This window comes from Pholcus phalangioides, unplaced genomic scaffold (genome assembly GCF_987345545.1).
Source record: "Pholcus phalangioides strain wild (caught in Gottingen) unplaced genomic scaffold, Ppha-v1.0 ptg000012l_1, whole genome shotgun sequence".
In the NCBI taxonomy this organism is placed as follows: Eukaryota; Metazoa; Arthropoda; class Arachnida; order Araneae; family Pholcidae; genus Pholcus; species Pholcus phalangioides.
The window spans coordinates 11,097,116-11,123,524 of NW_028301605.1; the positions used below are offsets into that span (position 1 = coordinate 11,097,116).

Below are 26,409 nucleotides of genomic sequence, written 5' to 3' on the forward strand. Positions count from 1 at the left end.
ATTCCAGGATGTGAAGCCATGGCTGGTTCCATTCATTTTCAGAAACACTCGAATATATATATGAAGAGGGATCACATAACCACAGTTTTGTTAATGTCAACGTTTCTCAGTTTTTGAATCCCAAGACTTCCCAGAATATTCTGATAAAGAACCACTCCAAAGCACTGCACATCAATATTGACAGCTTGTCTTGGTTGCTTGACCAGTGTTCGGGGCACTACATCCACCTCCATTATTCTCCTGGCTTGGGAGGGGGGTCTGTGAAAACCCTAGGCCAGAGGGTTTGATACCTGAATTTTATAGGTTTAGAGGTCTTGCATGCCCCCATCCTGCGGCAAAGCCCCTTAGGCTAGGATCTTTGCCAAGCCCCACCGTAGTGAATTTACAGTATGGAAAAACAAAAACGTCATAAGAGAATCATATCGGCCTGGAGCCACCCTTGTGGGGGGCCATTGGTCTTGAACAGAATTTCAAGCTATTTGCTTTGTTCACATTGAGTCAAACATTAAGAACGGTAAAGTCAAAATTTAAACAAAGTATTTTCATTCTGTTTTGCGGGATTAAAACATCCTCACACCTGCCTAAGTCCAGCCCTGCAAACCACCTCTAGTCCAGGGACCGCTGGTGATAAATGCTGCTTTGTGGATTCCGCTCATTAAACCCAAGTATTTATTGTGAATTGGTTATAACGAATATTAGATATTGCAACTGTTTTTCTCGTTCCCCATACAATTTTCTTATATTTGAGCTCAACTGTATTTACTTTACATAGAGTTTGAGAGTGATATCCAAATTTTGGTAAATTTACCAATGATTTCAGAAATATCTTTCCTTCAAAATAAGATGCATTTTTTTACTCATTTTTTCCCCTAATTAAAAAATATTTATCAAAAATTCTGCCAAAAGCAGGGGGGAGAAGTTATGGAACACTGGTTTTGTAAGTTTTCAATAACCATCGTTAATGCTGATTTGTACTATTCAGAAACTGTTTTCATAGGAAAAAAAATTAGCACAAGTATTTTGGAATACTGTTTCCCTATCTGTGATGTTATATTTACACAAATACACCAGAAAAAAAAAAAATCAACACACATAGTTAACATTTTTCTAGTATAACACGTAACAAAGTCTAAGTATATAAAATGTCACCAGCACCATTACCCTGATAAGCATTTGAGCTAATCAGTTGAAGAGTTTTTCATTAAAAAAACTATGCTGGGGGAAAAGGAGAGGGGAAGAATAGAACTATTACAAAAATTTTACTTTCATGATTTATATGCGAGGAGACTGGTCATATCATAACGAGTGCCTTGTTAATCTCTTGCGTTTCTTCGCCAAGTTCCCTTTCTCTGCGTCCACAAACAACAGTTTTTCAGTCTTGTGGTGATCGCTGAAGGAATGGTCAATATTTTTAGAGCTTATCTCATCAGCGTCCACTGATGATTTAAGATAGAATGATATAGAATCTGAGTCAGTCCGTGTTTTTGAAAATTGATTCACCGGCTCGGTATTATCATCAGGCGTGGTTTTATCACTAGGACTAGCTTTCACCTCACTAGATTCATCACAGGCTGTTTCCTCCTCCGCCTCCGTCAGCCCTCCTCCTCCCTCTTGCTCTGGGACGCTTGGAGGAACTAGAAAGAAATTTTTACAGAGTTATACATTCCATTATCACATCAGTTTAATAAAAACGGTTCTGCAAGTACAGTTAAATAAAGAAAATATTTTCCATCATTATAAAATATATGTACACATATTTTGTGACTCTAACAAGTTTTTATCGCTCTTATCTATCATGTCACTACCATTTCATGAATAAGAAGGACAATTGGACTAGGACACACAATTTATACAGGCAGGTTTTGTTCACACTGTGCTGCTAGAGTTGGGGGTAGGGGCTAACTATAACTTATTCTGCAATGAAATATAAATTATTCTGATGAAAAGAACACAAACACACAGAGCCGCAACTAGATGCTTGGTCACCTGGGGCAAGCGCACATTTTGACGTCGCCTTGTAATGTTGAAGGAGAGGTTTCAGAATGAAATTAGCACCCGGGGCATGAGACTAGCCTGCTCCCCCCTAGTTGCAGCCCCCTGCATACACATTGTACCATATTTTACCAAACTTTTTGTTCCATAGTCTTATTACCCCCTCCCCAACTTCAGAAAACCCATAGGATCCCATGTAAAACCAGTATCTTCTATCGTCACTGTGGCAGTCGAGTGGTCGTAATGATGGACTCGTATCGTGAGGACCCAGGTTCGAACCCCACTAGCGCCAAAATGGTGGTCTGATGAAAGTTGGTTTTCTGTGGTTCTCAACTTTGAGGTGCAAATGCGAGCCGATCTCCCCGTTAAAAAGTTTCGTCACAGAAAGCAACAGACCTACAACTATACAATTATTCAATCATAACACTTCACTCATAGTTAGAAAAACTGATGGCAGATGGCGGCACTACACATAACAAGCATTACACAGAAATAAACTTGTCATGTCAGGTTCATAACACTTACATGCACATTCTAATCTCTACCAATTCATTAGAAATTCTGCAGAGGAATTTGGACGAGGTGCATGCGTGTTTAGTAGTGCCTTCTACCGCCCCTGGACCATTCCATCTAGCAGGCAATATCCAACTGGGATCTTTGGGAAAATCTACATTATACCATGATGTTCGTTTTTATGACCCCCATTGTTCTTCCAAAAACAGACGTTATCTCGAAATAACATATATACAATAGCTGTTATATAAAAACATTTATGACTTTAACAGGCTGTTCAAAGAGCGTCAACTGTAATTAGGAAATGCTTTTGACTTATTCGAAGTACTTAAGCTTTGATATTTTGAATGAATTTATAACAAAGTTTTCTCACCTATTTCATACACATTAGTTCTATTTTCTCACAAGTTGGTGCATTTGTGGCAAATATTTTTCCCTCAAAATTAGGATTATTAAACAAGGAAACACTAGCATGTTGAGGTATGCCATATTGGTTTCCGGTCCTGATTTTCATGCATTGTATACAGCAGTCTCCCAACCTTTATATGCCTACTGGTGTAAACATCCAAATTTACTGTAAAAAATCTAGTTATTTCTACTACCATGTATACTTGTTCATAAGCTCAGTAATTTTTTTTTTTCATTTGTTCCTATATTGGAGGAAGGGGTTTGGCTTATAAACACACCAGTTTTTGAGGAAATGTTATGGAAGTCAGAGTATGCCTAGAGAACAGCAGGGTTTCATTAACTCTGGCCTGTGGGCTAAATGTAATCCATCCATGTGATAATTGTGATCAATCCATCAGTTTTCTAAGGAAACTGTTTTTGTAGGAAATTCTGCCAGAGTTTCACCAACAGCTGATAAAACAGCAGGGTTGCATTGCAGCCCTGGCCAGGTGATTTACTTTCTTTCATACCGAGCACAACTCAGGTCTAGCGCCATCTGTGGGCAATTTACTACCTAGTGAGTTGTGCCGGAAGTGTAAGTGTGTGTACCTAACAGTTTAAGTATGTATCTAGCAATGTGTCTGAAGGCCACTGTGGCCAGGTGACTGAAAAGATTGTGCACTCATGTGTTTTAGCCATGTGATATAGTCACTGATATTATAGAAATGTTGTTGCTGTCTCGTAAATTGTTGGGTGAAAGAAAATAAGAAAAAAACTATTTTTTGAGGTCTTGGTCGTTTTTCTATTGTAACTTTTGTAGCTTAGGCATTATTGTTCCCCTCAAAAATATGCCTTTTTCTCCCGTTCTGGTGGTCCTCAAGTGTGGGCTTATACGAGAGTATATATGCAGTGTTTTTATTAACTGTAAAGTAGTTGTAACCATCATTATATGGCAATTTGGTAGTCATACCTGGCACAAAGGAAAAGTCAAGCATGCACCTTGTTACTGACAGTTGATATTATAGGGGTTTTTTTTTTGCTGCTGCTGCTGCAGCTTGAAAGAAGGATATGTATTGGGTGACATTTTCAGTGAGACTTCCACATCATTTTTCATAAATTGTGCAATTATTGTACAAAAACAAATAAGAAATGAGTAAACATAAATTTTCTCATTGATAGAAAAAAATTAGAGCAAAGATTTTAAAGCAGAAGAAAGTGAAAAATATCTAACTCAAATGCTCAAAGCCATGCAGAACAACGTGATATGCATGCAAGAAATGCTAAACTCCCGACCTAAACCTCTACAGCACACAAACCCGAGAAGTTCCAGAGCCTAGCTATCTATACGTACGACTAATAGGAGTTGGAGTGGCACAATGATCTTCATTGACACTCGTTTTGACTTCTTTTCTCGTGTATATCTTGCATAGATCTTGTAATTCGATCTTTTGTCTGAGAGGTAGAAAAGCATATGAGAAGAAAGAAAAATTGAAGGAAGAATAAAAGGCATTAAAAAATACTATACCATTAAAAATATATAGAGAGAAGAAAGAATACTGTATAATGGGGGGAAAATAAGAGGATAGACCATTGAAAAGCTTGATCATATGTCATCATTATATATATATATGGTGTCTCAGTACTCTTCTACCAACATGAGAGAAATGAAGTAGCCTAAATGTCAACACAAAACATTTTTGCAATCAAACTCTGGATGGCTAATGGCTTTTATATCCAGCACATACATTGAATTTAAACCATTGGCGCACATACACACACCATTATAAAGGGGGAAACTAGTTCAAAAGCAACCATCGGAGTGAGAGGGAAAATATATTTTCACAACACATAGTATTGTCGGAAGGGAAAAAAGAATTTTTCCCTATAATAGTCTGCGACTGGAAGGAAGAAATTTTCCCCATTGCTTCTCATTAAGTGAGCAAGGTTGCCATATTCTGACAACTTTTGAAGTGGGATAATGCACATATCCTCCTAATAAGTGGATACAATCCTGGGTTCCATTGAAAAAATTATTTGTCCTGACATGTGTGTACCATCAGTAGCCCTGTCATTTAATGGATAGATTTCTGAGACACCCGGTATATTTTTCTTGGTACAGGTGAACATATGTGTTTTCTTTTTAACCCCTCCAAGCTCAATTTTTATTCTGGGTTTGAGTTTCAAAACATTTTGACTGTTCTTTCTTATGTTTAAATTCCCCACTGTCTGAAATATTTTGAGCATTATAGCCCAATTGATACCATAGGTAATGTGCAATGCTACTTCTGTTAAATTTACCTATGCCTGAAAATTTATCTATGCCTCAGGAAGAGCAGGAATGACAGATCAGGTATATCCGAGCTCAGCTTAGGACAAGCAGGGAAGGGATTAGAAAAATATATTTTAACAACATAGACAGCTGTATTTACAGACAGAGTTCAACTGCAATCCCAGGTTAAAGGATTAAAGATTGACACAGACTGGTTAAAATCCTAAATTTAACCAATCAATTTCAATCTCCAATCCTTTTACCTGTGATTGTTGTTTAAACTCTGCCAGTGAATACGGCCTAAGTACCATATTTAAATGTAATAAGGAACCCCCCTCCCGCACAATTTTTCAGGCTTAAAACTTGGAAAAGAGTTTAAAATATATATCTATAATACTGTCCATGTATAAGAAATCCCTCTTATTTTTCTGACCCAATTTTCACCAAAAAAGGGTTCCCTATACATGTTAAATACAGTACTTCTATATTAGTCAATTAGAAATAAATTGTTGTTAATTTTGTCTAATTATCAAAGGCGCTGATAAGAAGAAATTATTGAGAGGGGGTCCTCAAGATTACCAAGCATCCTGTATATATCAGATTATATGATGGCATGACGTGATGGGGGGGGGGGTGCCTTGCTAAAGTAAGAATAATGTTTGAAATAAATTTAGTAGTAATTGTTCAATTGTCACAAACCAAATATCTCTTGGTCTAACACTGAGGGAGCCAAAGACTGTCAAGACAAATTGACTGCCAGGCAGCAAGATGTTTTTGTTTTTTGTGCATGAAAAAATACAATGAAATAGAAAAGAACTAACAATTTCGCTAGCTCTTAAGGTATCTCTATGAATGTGTACTTGTTTTCCTCATAAGACAATAAATTAAATGCACACAACTTTTATTTTTCTTCTTTTTCTGTTCTTTTCTGCCCATGTAGAAAATGGTTGCGACTGCATCGCCACAGCCTTCTTCCATACAAGATCACAGAGATGAGTAAGGAAAGTGTCTGTGATGTACTGACAAAAAGCAGACCCTTGCAAGTACAATCTTCATTGCTTTACTGTTCACCTGTCATCCCCCATTCACATATGTGCCCTTTAATCGACCACGCGAATAGTGGTCACAATGATGAAGGAGATGTAGACCATTTATTAAAAATTGGGTTTGGCGCTCTGTTTAACTGTTTCACGGTCACATTATAGGAGAGCTCAGGAAGTCACTCACACACATGACCACCACGCATAGATAGTGATAGTGCATGATTGAGTGAGAATTTAAAAATAAAATAAATTCACTGTTATCAAACAGATAATCAATAGTAAAAATTCACAGATAAATAATTTGTAATCAAACTCTAACCTGCCAGCAGGAGAACCATCGAAAGTCAAATCATTCAAACCCAGTTTCATCTGCCTTTTTGAAATTTCCAATGGTTTTGATGTAGAACCATTCGATCTTGATTCCACCTGTCGTAGTAATATTGACGAGGAAGAATTGTGACTAATATCATTCATTCCCAATTCTATCTGACTTTCAGATACTTCTAATGATTCAGGTGAAGAACCATCAGAACTTACATCATTCATCCCTGATTCCATATGTTTTTCTGACGGTCTTGATGGGGAACCACTGTAACGAACATCAGTCAACGCTAGTTCCATCTTTGTTTCGCTCCCTACTTCCAATGCTATCTGTGAAGGATCATTGAAATCTAGATCGTTGAGACCTAATTCCATCTGGATTTTTGACATTTCCAATGCTATTTGTAAGTCTATTTCTGGATCAATAAATATTTCGTTGCTTTCTGGAAACTCGCCTGTGAATGTTCAAAGAAAACATTCTACTATATTCATAATGATCAACAAAATAATTTTTAAAATGTAATATTTTAAGAGGGAGGGCAAAATATAGGGTACCCATAATTTTTACGGAAAAATAAATATAGGTTTGCACAAGTGAATGACAAGATTCAACGTCACACAAGTAATCATAAATGACAATTTTAAAAATTCATGTTTCCAAAATTACGCATAATATATCACATTTTTGTGATACATAAAAATAAAGGAAAGCATTCAAAATTTTTTACAATATTGCTTAATAGATGGCAGAACTTCCATAGAATGCAGTGTCAAATAAAAAATGGTCACAATGAGAAAAAAAAAAAATTGTGAATTAGAATATGCAAGGGTTTTGCAAGAATTTGCAAAGTTCACTACTTCTGTGCAGCGTGCATTTAGAAATTTTCAACTGAAAAAAAAAAGAATGGTTCAGTCACTTTCTATAGAAAAAAAACTGCCTGTTTTCTTTATTTTTATGTATTACAGATTATATTACGTGTTAAAAATATAAATGTTTAAAATTGTGTCATTCAGTTGTGCTAACTCAGTATTTTGGCACTATTATCAAAAGCCTTTTTAAAATTTCTTACACTAGAACCCCATTACACAAAACATATAACTAATACATATAGCCCTGCTCACCATTTGAAGAAGAAGAGTCTGCATACTTGCATCGTAAAGAGCAATATGCATGCATTTCATTGGTCCTACAGTTTTGAGCACGTGGTTTCGAACATCCTTGTCTTGAGCAAGCTTCTAGAATAATATCATGTATGTAAAACATATGCATATTCATATGTACTATTTGAACTGAGTAATAGCTACCGCAAGTTCCTTAATATAATATGCAGATGCTAATGTCAGTGATTCGAGAAAAAATATATGTATTATCTGCAAATATAATGTGAATCTTTTTTTTTTTTCATTTTCATTATTGATGAAATTTTATTCATCAATAATGAAATCTCAAGGAGTAGAGATGGTTATTTGTCATGTCTTGTAAAAAAATATTGATTTTTCTACTCTCATATGAAGGGTGAACTGCAAATAATCTGCCAAACAAAAATGGGTAGTAGACGAGCCCAAGTGGAAAGAATACCATAGCAACCCTATCCTATCTCTAACCATTTTTGAGTTAAGGTGGGAAATGGATTATGGAAGAAAATAGTCTCTCTCTCAAGTCTGGAAAAACAAATATTTCCACAGTTTCTGAAAGATCTACATTCAAACTAAGCACATATTCGGAAAAAGAACAGAAAAAATCCTATAAGATGTCACCATTTCCATCAGAATATATGTATTTAATTTTGAGCTACAAGCGTTGAAATATTGGCGAAGTTCAAAATCAAATTGTCACCAAAATTTTTAATCAGCAATGCCGAAAACACCCTTCTATCTATAATCGAACAAGTTCACCAAAAAGTTTTTCCATTGCACCAACTTTCAAAACAGCCTACAATAAACCATATCTCTGTTCTAGTTCAGGAGAAATTAGGCTTTTGTTTGCAATACATCATTTAAATCAGTGCTTGCCGTAGTGGATATTTTAATAGATTTTGGCAACAATTTTGAATTTTCACTTCGCCAATCTCTCAGCACTTATAGCTTGCAATTAAATCCAGATACTCTGATAGAGGTGGTGTCACCTCATATAGGATTTTTTCTGCAAAATCAAATTGTTGCCAACATCTCTAACCACCAATTCAGAATTTTCATTGAATATCTCCGTCGACAACAATTTCAGTGATGTATTGCAAAGGCTATATTTCTCCTTAACAGAAACACAGACACGGTTTTGGTACAATTAAGAAGTTTTTGATAAATTTGCCTAATTGTAACTAGATGGCTCTTTCCAAATATATGCTTAGTTTGCATGTAGGTCTTTCAGAAACTGCACAAATTTGTGGGGTTTTTTCAGATTTGACACTTTTTCTTCAATAATCTATTTTCCACCATAACACGAAAACAGATAGGACAGGGTTGCAATGGTGTTTCATGTTCAACTTGGGCTTGTCTATCACCCATTTTTGTTTATCAGATTATTTGCAGTTCACCCTGTCTACGTCACTAATTAATTTTGAAAATATTTATTTCTATTCAAATCTCTCAGAAAGAAGAAAACTACAAAGAAAGATGCAGTCAAATACACTAAGAAATCTTGCTGGTTTCTTTTACAAATGATCAGCGGCTTATCAGAGGAAAATACTGTATTTTGAGAACATTTTTTATGTACATATAGTTTATGACACATCTGCAATTTGTTATCTTTTATTTTTCAATGCTATCTTAAAGCTCTTCAGCAATATTAGTTCTGATGAGTTACAATTTTCTTACTGTTCTAGCCAATCATGGTCTTTTAAAAAATTCTCTAAAGCATTTTCATTGCCTTATTCGCAATCAAAAAGCTTTCTTCGGTTCAGTTTCAGAATTTAGTTAGGCATGGTTGGAAGCTGAAGGAGGCAGGTATGGTGTTAATTTATAAATAAATATGTATATATACATACATATATGTAACTTAGCTGACATCAGTTGCATGAATAATTGCATGTAAGAAGCCTTTTACCTATTAACCCTGCCACCACAGAAAAGGCATTATCTTCTTCTTCGTCACTATCTACAAAAGGCCAATCATAGAGAGCTGCGAGATTGGTGTGCTTCCCTCTCTGATCTTTAACCCATGGATCATTCTGGTCATAATTACCAAGGGACTCCAGAATAGCCTGAGAAAGTTGCTCCTGTAAAAATATGAAACAATTAATTGGTCAATAATAGGCATGAAGATTAATTTCTAGAAAGTTAAAATAAGAAATCAATAGTATAGAAGAATAACTCTTTTTTTTTTCTCTCTCTAGAATGAATTAAATAAATGCAGCAGTCTTTAAACTCTCAGACATTGTGGGCCAAAACAATTTCTCTGAAGCCAGAGGGCCAAGAAGTCATACTGTAGTATCCACATTTACACAGTGGAGCCTTAAAGGGTGGGCCCACAGGAGACTCTATATATTATTGGGAAAAATTTATTAATTCTGAGATTACTTTTTAATTAAATGTGAAGTTTCAGTAGTACTAATACATTTTTTAAATATGAATTTCTACTGATTCTAAAGTTATTTCTTTTGATAATTGAGAAATAATTTCTCTCATTGATTCTAAAATTATTTCTCATCAATACTGAAATTTTCTCATAAATTATGAAATTATTTTTCATCAATATTGAAATTATTTTTCATCAATTATGAAATTTTGCTCATTAGTTCTGAAATCTTTTCTAAAAGTAATTTCAAAATTACTTCACCAATTCTGGGGGGGGGGAGGAATTCAGTATTTCTATAACTACGTAAGCATTTTCGTTTGTGGGCCACTGCAAAAAGCTTTGAAAGTCATGCATTGAAGACCCCTGACATGAATGAACCAATTGCCCCCTTTCCAATAGTTATTCAACCAATACTGATGAAATTTTATATGAAAATGCACAAATTATTTTTGTGATACATGATTTAGTTATGTTCAAAAACCCTTTTTAATATTTAATGTTTGCTAGTGAAACAGTAATATACTCACATCTTCCTCTGAATCTATTCCAAGCACTCCAGGATATTTCCGTCTTCTAGATCTTCTAATATGTGGTGGAGTTTCTGGAGGGATAAGGCCTTTCAATACAGCTGTTATGAAATCAATTCGCTTACGTTTGACAATGTTTGTTACTTGAATGATTTTGGCACGAGGTGTTTTCAAGTAGTTTCTTGCGACCATTTCTGACAGTTTCCCAGCTCCGGTTTCAACATCTTTCTGTTAAAAGCACAATGAAATTTTTTTTTTAAAATGTACTATATAAATAAAAAATGTACTATAAAAGTCAATAATAAATGTGTTAATATGTGAAGCTATGTATTTTTTACATTCCCAGTGAGAGGTTGTAATATCAAAATTGACGTTTCTTCTTAATGTTGTAGGTTTACTGAACATGTTAACAGGAAAAAAAGTAAAGAAGGGTTCTTGAAAGAGGTATGCATATGGTGCAATACAAAGTGAAAAGATTACCTGCATAATTTCAAAAATTGTTTTATTATAGCCATTGTCTTCTAAGTAAAACCCATACACATAAGATCCACATAATACACGTCGAGCCCTAAGGAGTTCGTACATGGCTTCTTCTAGAAACTGGACATTCACCTCCGAAGATGTGCCATTTTTTATTGTTGATGCTAAGATGATCATTTTATCTTGAATTTTCTTTAGTAAAGAATGCTCCACCTAAACAATGAAAGAGAGGAAAAAGAAAACTTTAAACTGAGCCAAATAATCCATTCATGTGAATTAAACAATTTATTCTCAATAAAATCAACTGGTAAAATTAAAAGACTTGAATAACATGAGTGGTGACAAGTAGGGAAAAAAATTAATCCTCCTCCCCTTTATAATTTCAGAAGTTTCATTACAAAAAATGCATGATAGCATATAACATAAATAAAATAAATTATCTTTAGAAAAATCAATAACTTTATCGCAATTGAGCAAAAGATTAATTTCTGCTCACTTTATAACTGCTCTCATGCCATTGAAATCGTGAATAAAAATCCAAGAATTTCTTCAGTTCTTGCATTTCCTTGTTATGAGCTTCTGCCTGTGATAGAAAAATCCACAAATCATACAACATGTGAATCACATAAAACGAGAAAATAAATTCCTTAAAAAAATATATTTGAATATATAAAATATAAAATATATTTGAATATAAATGAATATATTTGAAATATTCATTTTTTCTGACTGAAGTTGATTTACATCAGTGTTCAACTGCTTTTTCACTCAATTCATAAAGCCGCTAAATAGTTTGAGATTTAATATATTTTGTTGATCTGCAAATTATCTCTTCTGTATTGTGTATTTTTGTCAGCCCATTAATTATTTCAAATTATTTTTTTCTCCTCTGCAAATATTTCTCCAATTTATGGTATTTATTTTGTGCTGGTCTGCACATTACTTCTCCTTGCATGTATTTTTTGCCAGTCCATGAATTATTTCTCCAATTCATTTATTTAGTTATTTCAGTCTGCAAGTTATTTCTCCCATTTATTATGTTTTTTATCTTCAAATGATTTCTTTCATTTATCCGGTTTTGGCTGGTGAAATTTTCAACAGCTTTCATGTGGTCCGCAGTCATTGAAGAATGCTGTTTTACATCATGGCCTCCACAAGAAAAGGGGCTGGCAGGGCTTCAGACTTGGGGCCCAAAACAAATCTTAGTTTTTAGTTTAGCCATTAGAAGTTATTTACACTTAGATTCACTATCACAGATACCAGTGAAAAACCTTGGCCTGTGTGGGAGAATGGCTTCCCCCACAAGATGTGGGGGGCCATGCTTTACATAGATTTTTTCAGACAGAGCTGACTTACCATGTAACTAACACTCTGTCAGCAGTTTCAAAAATACAGTATATTGCATAAACTCTTGCAAGAGCAACCAAAGTAATAAAAAAATGTTGAAACTGTTATGTGACAATATATTTGGCTTCTGTATTTCTTATTAGTCATTTATTTAAATTATTTTGTGGATGACCAGCTAGCAAACAGCTTATAGCACACACTAATCTTATGCAGCCTAATCTTATGCAGAATTAACAAATAATTTTAAAATTAATAAAAGCAATAATTTTAAAACAAATAAAAGTCTTCAGCACAGAAATAAGATATCATTGTTCTCTTTTAGAACCAGTCTTCTAGTTTGCGAAAGACCTTGTTTTTGGCCTTGACAAAAAAATATTCAGTTTCAAGCATATATTTTCTGGAGTGTTAAGCAAATGCTCTAGAGCAAGGGTCTTCAATACATGGCCCATGGGCTAAGTGTAGCCACCAGAACTTTGTCTTTGCCCTCCAACCATTTTTCAGGAAATAGCTAAAAAACACTGAAAAATGATTAAATTAAAAAATTTATGCCAGCATTCCATTACAATTAGCGTTGATGCTTTACCGGGGCCATCTTGACAAGTTTGGTAGACCCAACTACTTTTTAGGGCACTTAGTTTTAATATCTCAGTGTTCAGGTGTGCTATATACAAAAGCAGAACTTTCATCATTGAATCAAATACCATGATTCTAGAATCATACATTATGATTCTAAAATGATTTATAATTATTCTGAAAGATATAATGTGTTATCTCATTATTCTGTTTGAAGCAGAATGCCTCATTGCAGTTGAGTTGCCGAACATCTGGTCTCAAAGTAAACTGGGAGGGAAAAGTGAGCATACATAATTAAACAATTTTCAGAAATGCTTAAAAATAATTAATGAAGAAAAATAATTTGAGTAGTTTTCAAAAGAAATAATTTCAGAACTAATGAACAAAGTAATTACAGAATTACAAATAATTTTAAAATTAATAAAAGCAATAATTTTAAAACAAATAATAGTCTTCAATTATTTCAGACCCCTCCCCCCCCCCCCCCCCAGGGCTGTGTTGGCCAATCCATTAAGAGGCCACTGCACAGTACATTGCCATTTTGAATCTAAAAATTCCATCTTATAATTCTAATTACCACAGTTAGTATGGTGGCTTGCTGGTTTTATGGGAAGGTTGAATTTGGCCAGAAATGTCTGAAAGGTTGAAAAAGGTTGCTCTAGTCTTTACTACAGCACTCTTTCATCTTTTTTCTTTTTTTTTGTGATTATTATATGCTCTTGCAGAAACGTTAATCATGGTATCAAAAAGAAGTGTGTTTTCTTATACCATTGTTTATTATTAATGTAAATTATGTTTCGAGAATTTATCACATGAATTTAATCAATGAAATAATGAATGAAATAATCAAATGAATCAAGACTTGATTGCATTAAACTTTCGTTACTCTTACCTTCTCTCTCTCGCTTCAGTACCATATTTCTAGTACTTTAAAAAGAAAAACCATTAACAGCACAAAGAAAATCCTACCTTGCTTATGAGAGCTCCTGATTTGTTTTCAGCTATTTGAACAGCTTCAAGACGATTACATCTGAAATAACCACCTGTTGTTGAACTATGTTTTTTCCACGATTCTAGGCACACCCAACAAAAATCGTACTTACACTGAAACAAAAGAAAAAATGTTAAACTATCAGTATAAGTAACCTGATGTAATACTTATAATCTCTTACCATTCAAAAAATGCAATGCCTTTTCCTGAATCTTTCCTCAAGATTTTTTATAAGCTATAAAATTTTATTTTTAGACTGTGATAATGCAACATGTGAATAACTCAAAATTCCTTATTCCCATGATTGGCTGATACTAAATTCAATGGGGGGGGGGGGGGGGGGTTCACCATCTTGCTTCATCCATGAATTGAAAATTAGGGTTACTTCTCCTACTTCCTGCTGTTTCGAATCAGAAACTTGACCTGTGAACCCCCACTACTACTTAACCATACATGCAACTCGTACACATTCCTCTGCAGAATTTCCGACAAATTAGTACATGCAAAAATGTATGTTCTGAGTGTGTGTGGCTCTCAACATATTCATGCTGTCAGAGTTGTGTATGTTTTGTGTTCTTGCTGGTGTTTGCCATCTGTCTTCCATATTTTAAAGCAAAGTTGCTTGAATTTTCATGTCATCTAAGTATGTTGGAGTTCTGCCTGCTCTCAGAGGAGAGGGACTTTCTTCAAATGGGAGCTGGGTTTGCATTTATGCCTCAAAGTTGGAAAACTACAGAAAAACCACTTCAGTTGACCACTACAATGCAGCCAATAGGGGTTTGAACCTGGGTCCTCCAATAAGCAGGTTCAGCCCAGCCCAGGACCTAGACAACAAGGACCACTGACCCCACACAATTGCACAGTGGCTGACCAGTAGACTACAAGAAAAATAGATTGGTGTGGATAATCTTGGGATTTTTTAAGTGAGGAAAAAGGTAATTGAGAAAGCAAGATTGAAATTTTTCAATTGAGAAAGCAAGATTTTAAATTTTTCAATTGAGAAAGCAAGATTTTAAATTTTTCAATTCAGAAGAGGAAAGATTTTATTTATTTTGATCTTGCACTTCTAATTCACAAACAGATATTTAGGCAATAAAAATATGTTATTCTCAGTTGGTCATTTGTTTTTGCGCAGTTTGGTCCTTGCACCAAAAAAAAAATTAAAATCCAATCCAATCAAAATATGTTGCTTTTTTTTCACCTAACTCAGAATTCTTCTCTATGCAGAAACTTTTCATAGAAAATTTCTGACCAAAAACCTTTTGTAAATTTATAGATGATGGAATGTCCAATTATTCCAATATATATTGGTATCTGAGGTGTACAAATGATATTTAAAAATTATTAAGAGTGAGATTGAATGTAATCTCCCTAACTTGACATCTGTTTCAGTGCACATGTTTTCTATTCCCTTGGGGTGTTAAGCTATCAAGGTTCTAATGTATTTAATTGTATTCAAGACAATATTAATGTTCCAAAAAAACTATGAAGAAAAAAAATTACTTTTGTGCATTTCATATGATTGCAACCTTCGTTCTTTTGAATTGGAGACTTGCAGTTTGGGCATGGCTTAGAATTAGTGACCATCCACAACCAATTGGCAGCATTTTCAGTATCTGAACAAGCATCTCTCACTGTAGGAAAAGTTATTAATATTGAGGATGCAAATGTGACAAAATGTAACAGAGCACATAAAATCTTAGCTTAAATTAGTTTTCAATCCACAAAAACCCTGTTCAAATGAGAAGTAAAAAAAGCTGGTGTGGGCAATAGGGATTTTTGCATTAAATTCATTTATATGGTACTATCAGGCCTAACAATTTTTCGTCATTCATGGTACTACAATGTCAAACAATTTTTCTTCATTCTACATATTAGGGGGGAAAAATGTATTAGAGCTCCCAGATATCCCAAGATGGTTCATCGACCATATTTAAGCAAAGTGTGACATCAATATCATCACTAGTCAATAGCAATTCCCTATGGCACATCTTTTCAATGATTAGACATCACTTTGAAGACAAAATTGGTTTTTCTGCTCAGTATTCCACATGCCTAAGGAGATTTGAACCTATATACATGTACACAAAAAAAGAGAGATACAATTTTAGTATTCTTTCCTCACCCCTTCCTACAAGGAGAAAAAGTTGTCAAGTGGGTTCAATATTAAGACAAAAAGAACACCTTTACTTTGACAATCTTGTCTGAGTAAACGAGGCTACTGATGTCAAAAATTGAATCAGAATGTTTGAGTTGTTAATCAAAATATCACTTTAAAAATAGTTAATTACACTATTGAAATTGGTAAAGCTCCCACACTGAAAATAATAACCAAATAATAAGAGAAATCATATACTCTGTTCAGGTTTGATTTCTGCAATTTTTTCATGCCATTCATTCCATTTTTCACAGCTGCATGGAGCATGTGCTTCACCAGCACATTCCCTGTTTTAAAAATAGAAAAATATACATATATAATTCCATATTATTGTGAAGTACACTTCCATTCTTCAGATAAAGGCTAGGGTAAACTTTGCTGGATTCGAAGATTCAAAATGGTTCAATGTTATTTTTTCTTACTCTATGCAGAGAAAATAAAAACCTGTTTGATTTTTCTGAAATAATTGTTTTCAGACTTGGGAGGCATCAAAGTTTTCCCCAGGAGTAGCTTAAAATTTTCTAAATATTTTAAACTATTCCATAACAAGCTTATTTTAAGATACTATTTTGTAAAAGAACAAAGTAAAGCATGGGAGAGGTGTCCATATATGAAGCTCTGGGAAGGCATATGTACACTTTAAGAGCTCAAAAGCTGACTGCTTTAGCAAAAAGTTTGAATAACTCTATTTCAAACCAATGATGCTCACCAGCAGAAGTAATGGCCATTGCCACAGTCAACAGAATGTGAAACGGCAAGTTGATGACTCCCAGTCAGAGAAAGAATTTCTAGAGATACACTTTCAGTTTCTGGCAATTTAACAGCTCGACCACAACCAGGATATGGGCACCATTTGATGTTGGGATTAGTCTCCACAAAGGCCTGGGGGAAAAAAAGAAAAAATTAAATACTGTCCCTTTCCCTGACAGTTTTGCATTTTAAAGATACAGGTATCCCTCACTTTACACATTTTTGCTACAACAAGATTTTGAAAAGTTGATTTAAAACATCGCAAACCTGTAAAATTCAGTCTGAAATTTGATTCTAATGATGGCACGAATAAAATAAAATCGAAAATGGTCTGGGAAATTAAGACATGATATAGTTATAATGATAAAATCTGATGGATTTGAGGATGTAGAAATAAGTGTGTATAAAATGCACAATTGTTTATAGCTCACTAATAAACGTGGAAATGTAAGAAAACAATGATGAAAATCTGAAAATCAGAAGCTGTTTGTTGTTAAGATTGAGAAAAAACTTTTCAAAGTGTAAAATTCATTTCAAAGTGCTATTAACCTTCAGAAAATAATTTTCTAGTAATTTGGAAATGCCCCAGTACTGATTCTGGTATGGTAGGAAGATATATACATATAGATGTACTACAGCATACACATTTTGTTATGCCTTACCTCAATATCAAATTGCAGGTATCTTCTGACCAAATCAGGGGAAACCACATGTTCTATCACATCTACAGGGACCAAGTAATGGCAAGCATAAGCCGGACAAAGTATGTTATGAGCATCACCCTTTTTTATCTTCACAGTCAAATATCTGTTGAATCAATTTTTGAACAAAATAAAATGAAATTTTTTTAAAGTAATTCTATTTCATAATTTGCAACATAATCAATGAATCAAAACATCAAACAGAAAAAAAAAAAATTGAAGAAAAATATATATAACCCTGTGATATTCCAGAGGTTGTATTTATGGCCATTTTAAGAGTGTCATGGTGCTTTCAAGCAAAGTTATTTTTCTGAGTTCCCCCTCCCCTTTACTTGACTATAAACTTGTGCCTTCACAATTTACATGCTTACACTAGAAAATTTTGACCAGATTTCAGTTTCATAAATACAAATACAAAGGCCACAACAGAGGTGGCTGAACAAAGATGTCCATAAAAACTATTGATGTCATGTATATCTAAACTATATCAAAAATACAACCACCCAATAAGAGCAATAAAAAAAACCAATAATTATTATAAAATATAAATATACTGTCCATAAAAAATTATGGTTGTCTCATCTAAGTACGGATGGCATCTCGATTTATCCTAATATGTTTATCGTATTTCTTTTTAAACATGTCAATCATGTTAGAATTCACAACCCCGGGGGTAAGCTATTCCATTTATTCACAACCCTATTAGAAAAGAACTCCCTGCAACACCACAACCTAGAATTATCCCTTACCACTCGATACTGGTGCCCCCTCATCGAAGCAGTTGATTGACGATGTATTTAACTCATGTGATCCATTTTATCCAACCCATTGAAAATTTTAAACGCTTCAACATATTTCTCCCCTCCCCCAACATCTGCCCTCTCCCAATGTAAATATATTCAAGAAATTGAATCTTTCTTCATAGCTCAAGCCTTGTGTGCCAACAAGAGCACTTGCTCTTCTCTACAGCCCCCACCCTCAACCAAGTCTATGTTCCTTAGTAGGTATGGTCTTCAAAACATTAGGGCATACTTCAGTGCAGGTCAAACTAATCCTTGGAAAAGTGGAAGAATAACTTTAAGAGAACGCGAAGAGACCCTTTTGAGAATGAAACCCAGCGTTCTATTTGATTTTTTGATCACCTCTGAACAATATTCAGAAAACCTAAGCTGCTCATCAATAAGAATATCCAGATTGGTGACACTAGTTGCATCCAGAATATATATATATAGCACGATTCAACTCACAAGTGAAGCGTGGATTGTTCAAACCAAAATGAGTAATTACACACTTTTCAATGCTAAAAGACATGCTACATTCATTTGCTCATGCTGCAATCCTGTTTAAGTTGGTCTGGAGCAACTTCTAACCACTTTGATTCCACTGTTAGCTTCACGCCATCTGCGAATTTGCTAACAATCCCATCAATATCCTGATCAAGCTTATCAGTAAAAAGTGAAAAAAGTATGGGGTCAAGGACATTTCCTAACATAATCCACTTGAAACACCTGTCCAATCAGAAAATTCCTCGTTCACCATAACCCGTTGTGGCCTATCGCTTAACCACGATTCTATACAATTCAACAAGTTGCCTCTAATCCCAATCTTGTGTAAACACTTCAAGTGTTTATCATGTTGAACTCGATCAAATGCCTTCTGAAAATCAAGATAAACAACATAAAAATTTTCGCCCTTACCCACTTGAGGCCTCCAGATCATGCCCAAGTGGGCTCCATGCTTGAAGGTGGAACTGGTTATATTTAAAAACAACCTTAAAATATGGATAAGTAGAATCAGAACTTCCACATTGGGGAGTATTCTTGTAGACCAGGATTCTAGGTCCCACCCAGTGCCATCTTAAGGCATGGGCCTACCTCGGTCTCAAGAGAAGAGGGGTCTCACAAAAATGAGATATGGTTGAAATTTTCAAGAATTTGCCTAAAAGGGCCTCAGAAAAATCACTGGCCCCTGAAATCCTGTCAGTCCAATTGATATCCAAACAATAATCCTAGAACAGGAGTTCTTAACCAGGGGCCCACAAACTCCATGGGAAGACTTAAGTGGGTCCGTGAGCTTGTATGACAAAACAATTAACTCCTGATTTTCATATTATGTACTGAATATTATTCTCAAAAGAAGTCTGGGTCATTAATTGTATTAGCCAAAGAATCTGCAAACTGCAAAAAATCACTGCCTTAGAACAATGGTGTAATCGTTATTAGCAGGGCTTGAAAAATTGCACAAAAATCTAGATGCCAGAAAATTTTTTAGGAGTCAAAAACTTTTTCATAGAAAAACAGTTTTAAAATAATATTTCTTTGAACTTTTCCAAGATATAACCCTCCCCCCCCCCCCATTGATAGGTATGCTAATATGAATTCCTAAAATTTAGTGTTGTCTTGACTCCAATTTAATAACTACATATAGAAAATTCCATGCATCAATCCCAATTTTTTAGTCACCATGGTGACCTGGCACTTTGAATTCGTCCAGCACTGGTTATAAGAACAATAAATTGTATTTTCAGGGATCTGTCCAAACATTTTTATAGGGCCCGGTTTTGTGAAAAGTAATTTTGTGGGAAGCAAAATAATTTAGTAAATTTTGTAGGAAAGAAATTGAATTTAAAATTAATGATTTTGTTAATTTGTATTTTGTAAAGGGACTGTTTTTGAGATTCGAAATTTGTAAAGGGTCAAAAGAACTGACTAGAATTTCGGCTGGACAAACCCCCTAATTTTGCGTTGAATTTGTGAAGTTCATATACTTTATATCTGCTGGTTGAAGCTCATGCGGGTACGTAGTACCTGCTTTGCCCTGCCCCCCCCCCCCCCTCCCACTATAAAGTCAAATTTCTGTCTTGGTAATTTCTGTCAAAGGATTATTGAAAAAAATTATAATAGCAAATACACCCACCCACCCTCCTCCAAAATAATTTTAATGTAAGAAACAAAGACACCATAATTTGTTACTTTGGGAAAAAAGTATGAAATGAATGGTGATTTACAATAAAATGCTTACTCTTTCCAGCAACTTCTACAAAAAATATGACTACAGGGGACTTGGACCGGATCTTCTTCTATTGGAATGTTGGAAGTACAAATGACACACTGGAAAAGAAAAATAAAGTTTATAAAAAAAACGTGAAAGGGTGTAAAATTTTGAAGGAAGAAAACTAAAAATTAGTATCACACAATTTTTCTGTAACCTTTCTAGTTGCTAAAAGAAAACATATTGCAATATCACAATAAAGCTTACATGAAACCATTTGACCCAAATGAAAAAGAAAAATACAGTGAAATCTGTCTAAGACACTGTATGAGATGGAAACTTGTCTTAAGCAGAACAAATATGTAGTCTAGAGAATAATTAACGCTTTTTCAATATTAGGAAACCTCTTTAAGACAGAAACTGTCTAACGTGGAAACAGAAGACATATTTAGTCTATTTGTAGATACAAAACCTGCTAAAACGGAAGGAATTTTTGTCCAAGTACAAGTTTTTGTCCTTCGGATGAGAGGAAAATTATGTAGTTCTGATCATCCTTTTGTTAGGCGAACTCTTTCACTTCTTGCAAAAACAATGAATGCTTATTATCTATCTATCTGACTGGTTCTGGGGGTCGGGCTTGAGAGAAAGCAGATTTACTATTCAAAATTTAGTAAAAGCTTTTTTAGCATTTCATTTATGATAGAAGTGGTGACTTTTGTTAGAAAACACTCCCATTTCTTGGAAAAAGTTTGATAATTTTGGGAGAGCAATACGCAAGGGAGATGAAGTTCGATATTGATATTGTTCATAATTTAGCAATACCGTGTTTTGGCTACGGCAGAGATTTCTATTTAGTGTAGAGATGGCCATCAGCAACAAGAAACGTGTATTGAATTTTAACACAAAAATGGAGGTCATAGAGGCGTAAAAAAATCAAAATTTAAGTGTTACAGATATGCAGAATCTTTCTTTCACAAACGTTATTGGCTGTTGATCTCATTATCACTTTTTAAAAAGTTATCAAATTTCTAAATTTTTAAATACAGTGAAAACTCACTACAACGATACTTGATATAACGATATCCCTTGCAACGATAAATTGTTCTATGACATTTTTAGGAGATTTTTGAAATCGCTATAAAAGGATATTTTTTTATATTTTGCTCAAAATCGTTTTGAATTTAATTTTAACTTTGTCACTTGTTTCCCTTCTTCTGAAGGCATCTGATAACATCAATATTTTACTCTAAAAAATAACTGAAAGCTGAAGCAAGTTATTGATATTGGTACTTTTTGTGTAAGGCATGAAAGTGCAATGAGGTGAACTTCTATACAAGGGCAATGCATCTTAGTGAATCTTTATAATAAATTAATCAAATACATTTTTTTGTGGCGAATGAATTTTCTGATGGTATTAACTGTGTGGATGTAGAAAAGATGACAACAACATCATAAATTTGATCACACCCAAGGATAATTTTGCTTCTTGATGTAACGATAATCCCTCTACGATGATATTTTTCTTGGTCCACATAATATCATTATATTAAAAAGTTTCATTGCATTAAAAAATTTTAATTTTTGACAAAAGTAAGTGTTCATTCTATTACTTTCATTCGAAGTGTTCATTCGAAAAAATTTTATATTGAGCATTAAATATGAAATTTCAAATGTGTAGCTATTTGAAACAGCAAACATGAAAAAATTCAAAATGATAATATGCGTGTCTCTGTTTAACACTCATTAGTTTATAGAAGTTAGGGTGTTGCTCTCAAAACTCAAGTTGTGTAAACGATAGAAATAAATCGGTGCATATATTTTTATGTGCACCTTTATGAAACTAAAACCTGTCTGGAAAGGAAAATAATTTCGGTCTCTTGACCTTTCATTTTATACAGGTTTCACTGCAATTGAACATCACTTTTCACTCTAATTATACCAAATACAAGCCTGCTATATTACTTTATACAATCTGCATACATTATTTTTTTTTTTCATCTCATTTTTTTTAATTTGGTTTTCTATTAAAATAATAAAAGCAGTCCCAGAGAATGCTTGGGCCTCATACTCGTTAACACATTTGCATCAAGAAACGAAAATTCTTGTTTTTAAAAAAATACTGTTCTAGTCGGGAAAAGAAAATTTGCGTTTTGAGATGTGTACGCTTTTTTAATAAATTCTTAGATAATAGGATTATGAATTTTTAGTGGTACATTCTTGTCTTTGTTAGTACATATGTTTGCATTACATAATTACAATAGTTATTAATTACAGAAATAATTATAGCAGTTTCAATACACATGTTGAAATATATTTATATCACTGAAATACCACCAATTTATATGAAAGTTTTACAAAAAATAGCCTGATGTGAATGTGCCAAGATTTATCAATCATATGGAAAGTTTTTTAATTGTCAAAACAATAAACAAACAGTTGAAAGGAAAGAAGCCATTACAAAATGTGAAATACCATGAAATAAAAGCTTTCAAACACTAGAATACACTATATACATATTAGTGAATGAAACTTTCAAGGAAGATTTATAGCAACTGCTCTATTGTGAAATAAGGATTGAGTTTTTCTAATTCCCAGAAATGTAGTTGTACACTTATATAAATTAATTGCTTCAACTGTGCTATATATAGTAATACAGTGGAACTTCGGTTAACGAGCTTAATTCATTCTGCTAATGTGCTCATTATCCAAATAGCTCATTATTCGAATCAAACTTCCCCATAGGAAATAATAGAAACTCTGATAATTTGCTCCACAATTATTCATTCACATAAAAATGATTAATAAAAATGGCATTCACTATCATTTAGGACAGACTTTAGAGATAGACAGATTTACAGACTCCTTGTTGTTTGCAAACTTATTTTTTTGCATGACTTTCAAAAAGAGCTTTATCCAATGGTACTTGCTTTTGCCTCTTTTTTAGGATTTCTAGGAAATGTGAAATTGCAGTGTTCGTTGAACAGATTCATTGTACGCACACTGCTACAGTTTTATTTGGGTGGTTCTTTTCTACAGAGTTTTGCACAGATCCCCATATTCTACACATCTCTCTAATCTCATTTTAGGCGAGAGGGACATCTCCTTCCTTCTCTTCCTCAGATGAGGATGTGCATGCAAAAGAAATCCATCACACACTTCATCTATTATCAACTCCTACACATTTTTCACCACTAGGTCTTGAATGTCATCCTCATGCACTCCCAGTCCATGGTAATCACACAATCTCTGACAAGTAGTGGCTCCTGTTCATGAGCTAGCCCTTCAAAGTCATGTTTAATAATTCAAATCGAAATCCCACAGTTCTCTCCAAGCAAAATTTGGAGAAAAAAAAACTTCAAGTGCACGTACGCATGGCTACAATGCTACATCTAGTTTTGCATTGTAAATATTCACATTCATGTGTGTTAATTTTCCGAATGAGGCACACTTACTGGAGACTTTAGGGGAGAATATTATCCACAATTCCATAACACGTGTGGGCAGAAGCAAAAAATCATCAGCTCAGTTGTGATAACATGAAAATAAATGAACAAAGCGCAAAATTTTTGCTCGTAATGCGAATCATCACTCGTTAACCAAGTCAAAATTTTTTCAAAATATTTGCTAGTTATGCAAATTTCCACTGTAATTACTACTAAGAATACTTTAAAGAAACAAAAATTAATGCCTGTCTGAAAAGAAATTAAATATTTTCATTAAAATTTTTTTAAATAAATAACACAATGAAATACCGTAATTTCTTCTTGTAAAGGCACAATTTTGGCTGGACTATTTAAGGACTTGTTCTGATATTCCTCTTGGACTTTTTCACAAGATAACTTCAGACTGTTGTTAGATATAGAAAACTGAAGAGCACTAGTTGGTGGCGAAATTCCAGCTTCTTCACAACATTCAACAGGATTGTTCATCCAACTTTCTAATAGACTTTGTCTAGACCATTCTGTTATTTGAAAAAAAAAAATGTATGAAAATTAATTTTTCTTACTCAAAAAAAAATTCACTGGTGGAAAAACTGATAATACATTGTGTAATATTCCCCACAATATTAACACTTTATTAGTGGGAAATGTGGAATATACAGAAAAATGGGGGGAGGGGGAGGGGAATTACCAAGAAGCCAAATAGCCTTTACTAGTAATCACAAATTACAATTTGGTATGTGAATCATGTAAGTAAATAAATTAACACAACATGTATATACAGAAAAGAAAAAACAAAAGTAAACACAGTATGAATTAATAGATCATATGTTGGCTGCAGGCATGTGGTGATATTATTAAGATTGTAGAAAAAATCATTTCAATATTAAGTAGGTCCATGTGTGATAGTAAGAGAGAAAAATAGTTATAGAAGGGAAAATTAACCTAAAAACTCTTCAATATTATTTATTGAAAACAGGTAGCATTTTTTTTTTCTTTTTTTTTAAAGGCTAGTAATGAAGTATTCTTGTTAAGAAGTTGATTAGGTAGAGTTATAGAATTTTGGACAAGATATGAAAAGTGTTTCTTACCAATTGTTTTATAGATTCTAGGGAGTAAATAGAGGTGTTGATTCTTGCAGAAGAACAAAAAATGTTCAGAGGTAAAGAATGTTTTTTAAATAAAACAACTATTGACTTAAAGAAATAGAGAGATGTTGAAGGGGCAAAATATTTAGAGAATGGAAAAGTTCTAGTGAGAGGGCTATAATCGTTAGTTATCAGTCTAATTATTCTTTTACACAGTAATCAAAGGATATAAGTAAATAATAAATATTAATTCCTTCCATTTATGTCAAAAAAATTTTCAAAATAAAGAAAAAACTGTCTATAGCAATACTGTAGAGACCTAGAAAAAATATTGTTATAGACAAGTTATCGTTTCAGACAGTTTAAGCATTAGTGCTATTTCCTATCGAATTTCTGCCAGGACCAAAGAAAATATTGTTATAGGCAGGGTTTTTTTTTATCATTATAGACAGTATTGCTATACCCAGGTTTCACAGTTTAGTTCACCATTTTATATCTGCAACAAATATGCTCATTTAACTGTATCAGAGTTAAATTTTGTTGTAGAATAAATGAATTTCATTGTGATATGTAAACAAAGGGTGTATATGAAGGATATTTTACTCATAGTAAGATGGGACCGATGTAATAAGATGAGTATGCTCATCATTAGGCAGCCAGATGGTTTGAAATGAGTGTACAAAATAATCAATTTACATAATATTTTAAATACTGAAACCTTTTTGCTATATTATGTTCTCGAATATTCTGCACCTTTTATTAAAACATAGATAAAAGTTGTCGGTTACATCACACTCTCAATATCAGGCTTTTTCCTCATCGTTCAACATGGGTGATATAATAAGGGATTACTGTATATAAAATACTCAGAATAATTTGGTATTGGCAATATATGCACCTGTGATTTCAAATTAGGGAAATCTGAAACAAGATTAAAAACCAAATTTATTAATTGCGCAGTTCAAGAGTTAAATTATTAAAACAGGATGCATGTGTCACAAGCCTTTAAGATTTTTTTTCTCTCTCTTTTAAATCATGACATATAACAACACATCAATAACTGTCAGAATCACCGTGGGATCTCATGGACCATATTGGTGTGATTACAAGAAATTATTCAGCTTGAACATGCCAATATGCAAAAAATATTAAAAAATGCACAAACATGAAACATGTATAATACACACGTGTAGTTTGATTGAGTATCAAGGTGGAGTGAATCAAGAAAAAGGGAAAAAAATGAAATCAAATTTCGTAATACATGTTGATGGCAAGCAGAAGTGTCAGATTCTGATGTAACTAAATAGTTTGTCATCAAGACACT

At 33.7% G+C, this 26,409-nt stretch overlaps 1 protein-coding gene across 4 annotated transcripts in view; it reads right to left on the minus strand.

The window, feature by feature from the left end:
- Positions 1-866: 866 nt before the first annotated feature.
- The window catches only part of LOC149079566 (ankyrin repeat and IBR domain-containing protein 1-like), a 33,174-nt gene continuing 7,631 nt past the window's right edge, over positions 867-26,409 (minus strand). Inside the window, exons 7-21 of one of the 4 annotated variants that reach the window (XM_089240172.1) lie at positions 24,310-24,518; positions 20,588-20,676; positions 17,528-17,672; positions 16,825-16,997; positions 16,314-16,402; positions 15,461-15,591; positions 13,936-14,070; positions 11,543-11,629; positions 11,047-11,259; positions 10,567-10,794; positions 9,569-9,740; positions 7,648-7,758; positions 6,524-6,980; positions 4,244-4,344; positions 1,210-1,634 (exon numbers count right to left, since the gene is read on the minus strand). In XM_089240172.1, the coding sequence (XP_089096298.1) occupies positions 1,297-1,634; positions 4,244-4,344; positions 6,524-6,980; positions 7,648-7,758; positions 9,569-9,740; positions 10,567-10,794; positions 11,047-11,259; positions 11,543-11,629; positions 13,936-14,070; positions 15,461-15,591; positions 16,314-16,402; positions 16,825-16,997; positions 17,528-17,672; positions 20,588-20,676; positions 24,310-24,518 (2,678 nt within the window). In that variant the 3' untranslated portion in view covers positions 1,210-1,296. Of the gene's footprint in view, positions 1,635-4,243; positions 4,345-6,523; positions 6,981-7,647; positions 7,762-9,568; positions 9,741-10,566; positions 10,795-11,046; positions 11,260-11,542; positions 11,630-13,935; positions 14,071-15,460; positions 15,592-16,313; positions 16,403-16,824; positions 16,998-17,527; positions 17,673-20,587; positions 20,677-24,309; positions 24,519-26,409 lie in introns of all 4 variants that reach the window. The other 3 variants (XM_089240171.1, XM_089240173.1, XM_089240175.1) reach the window with 3 other exon arrangements.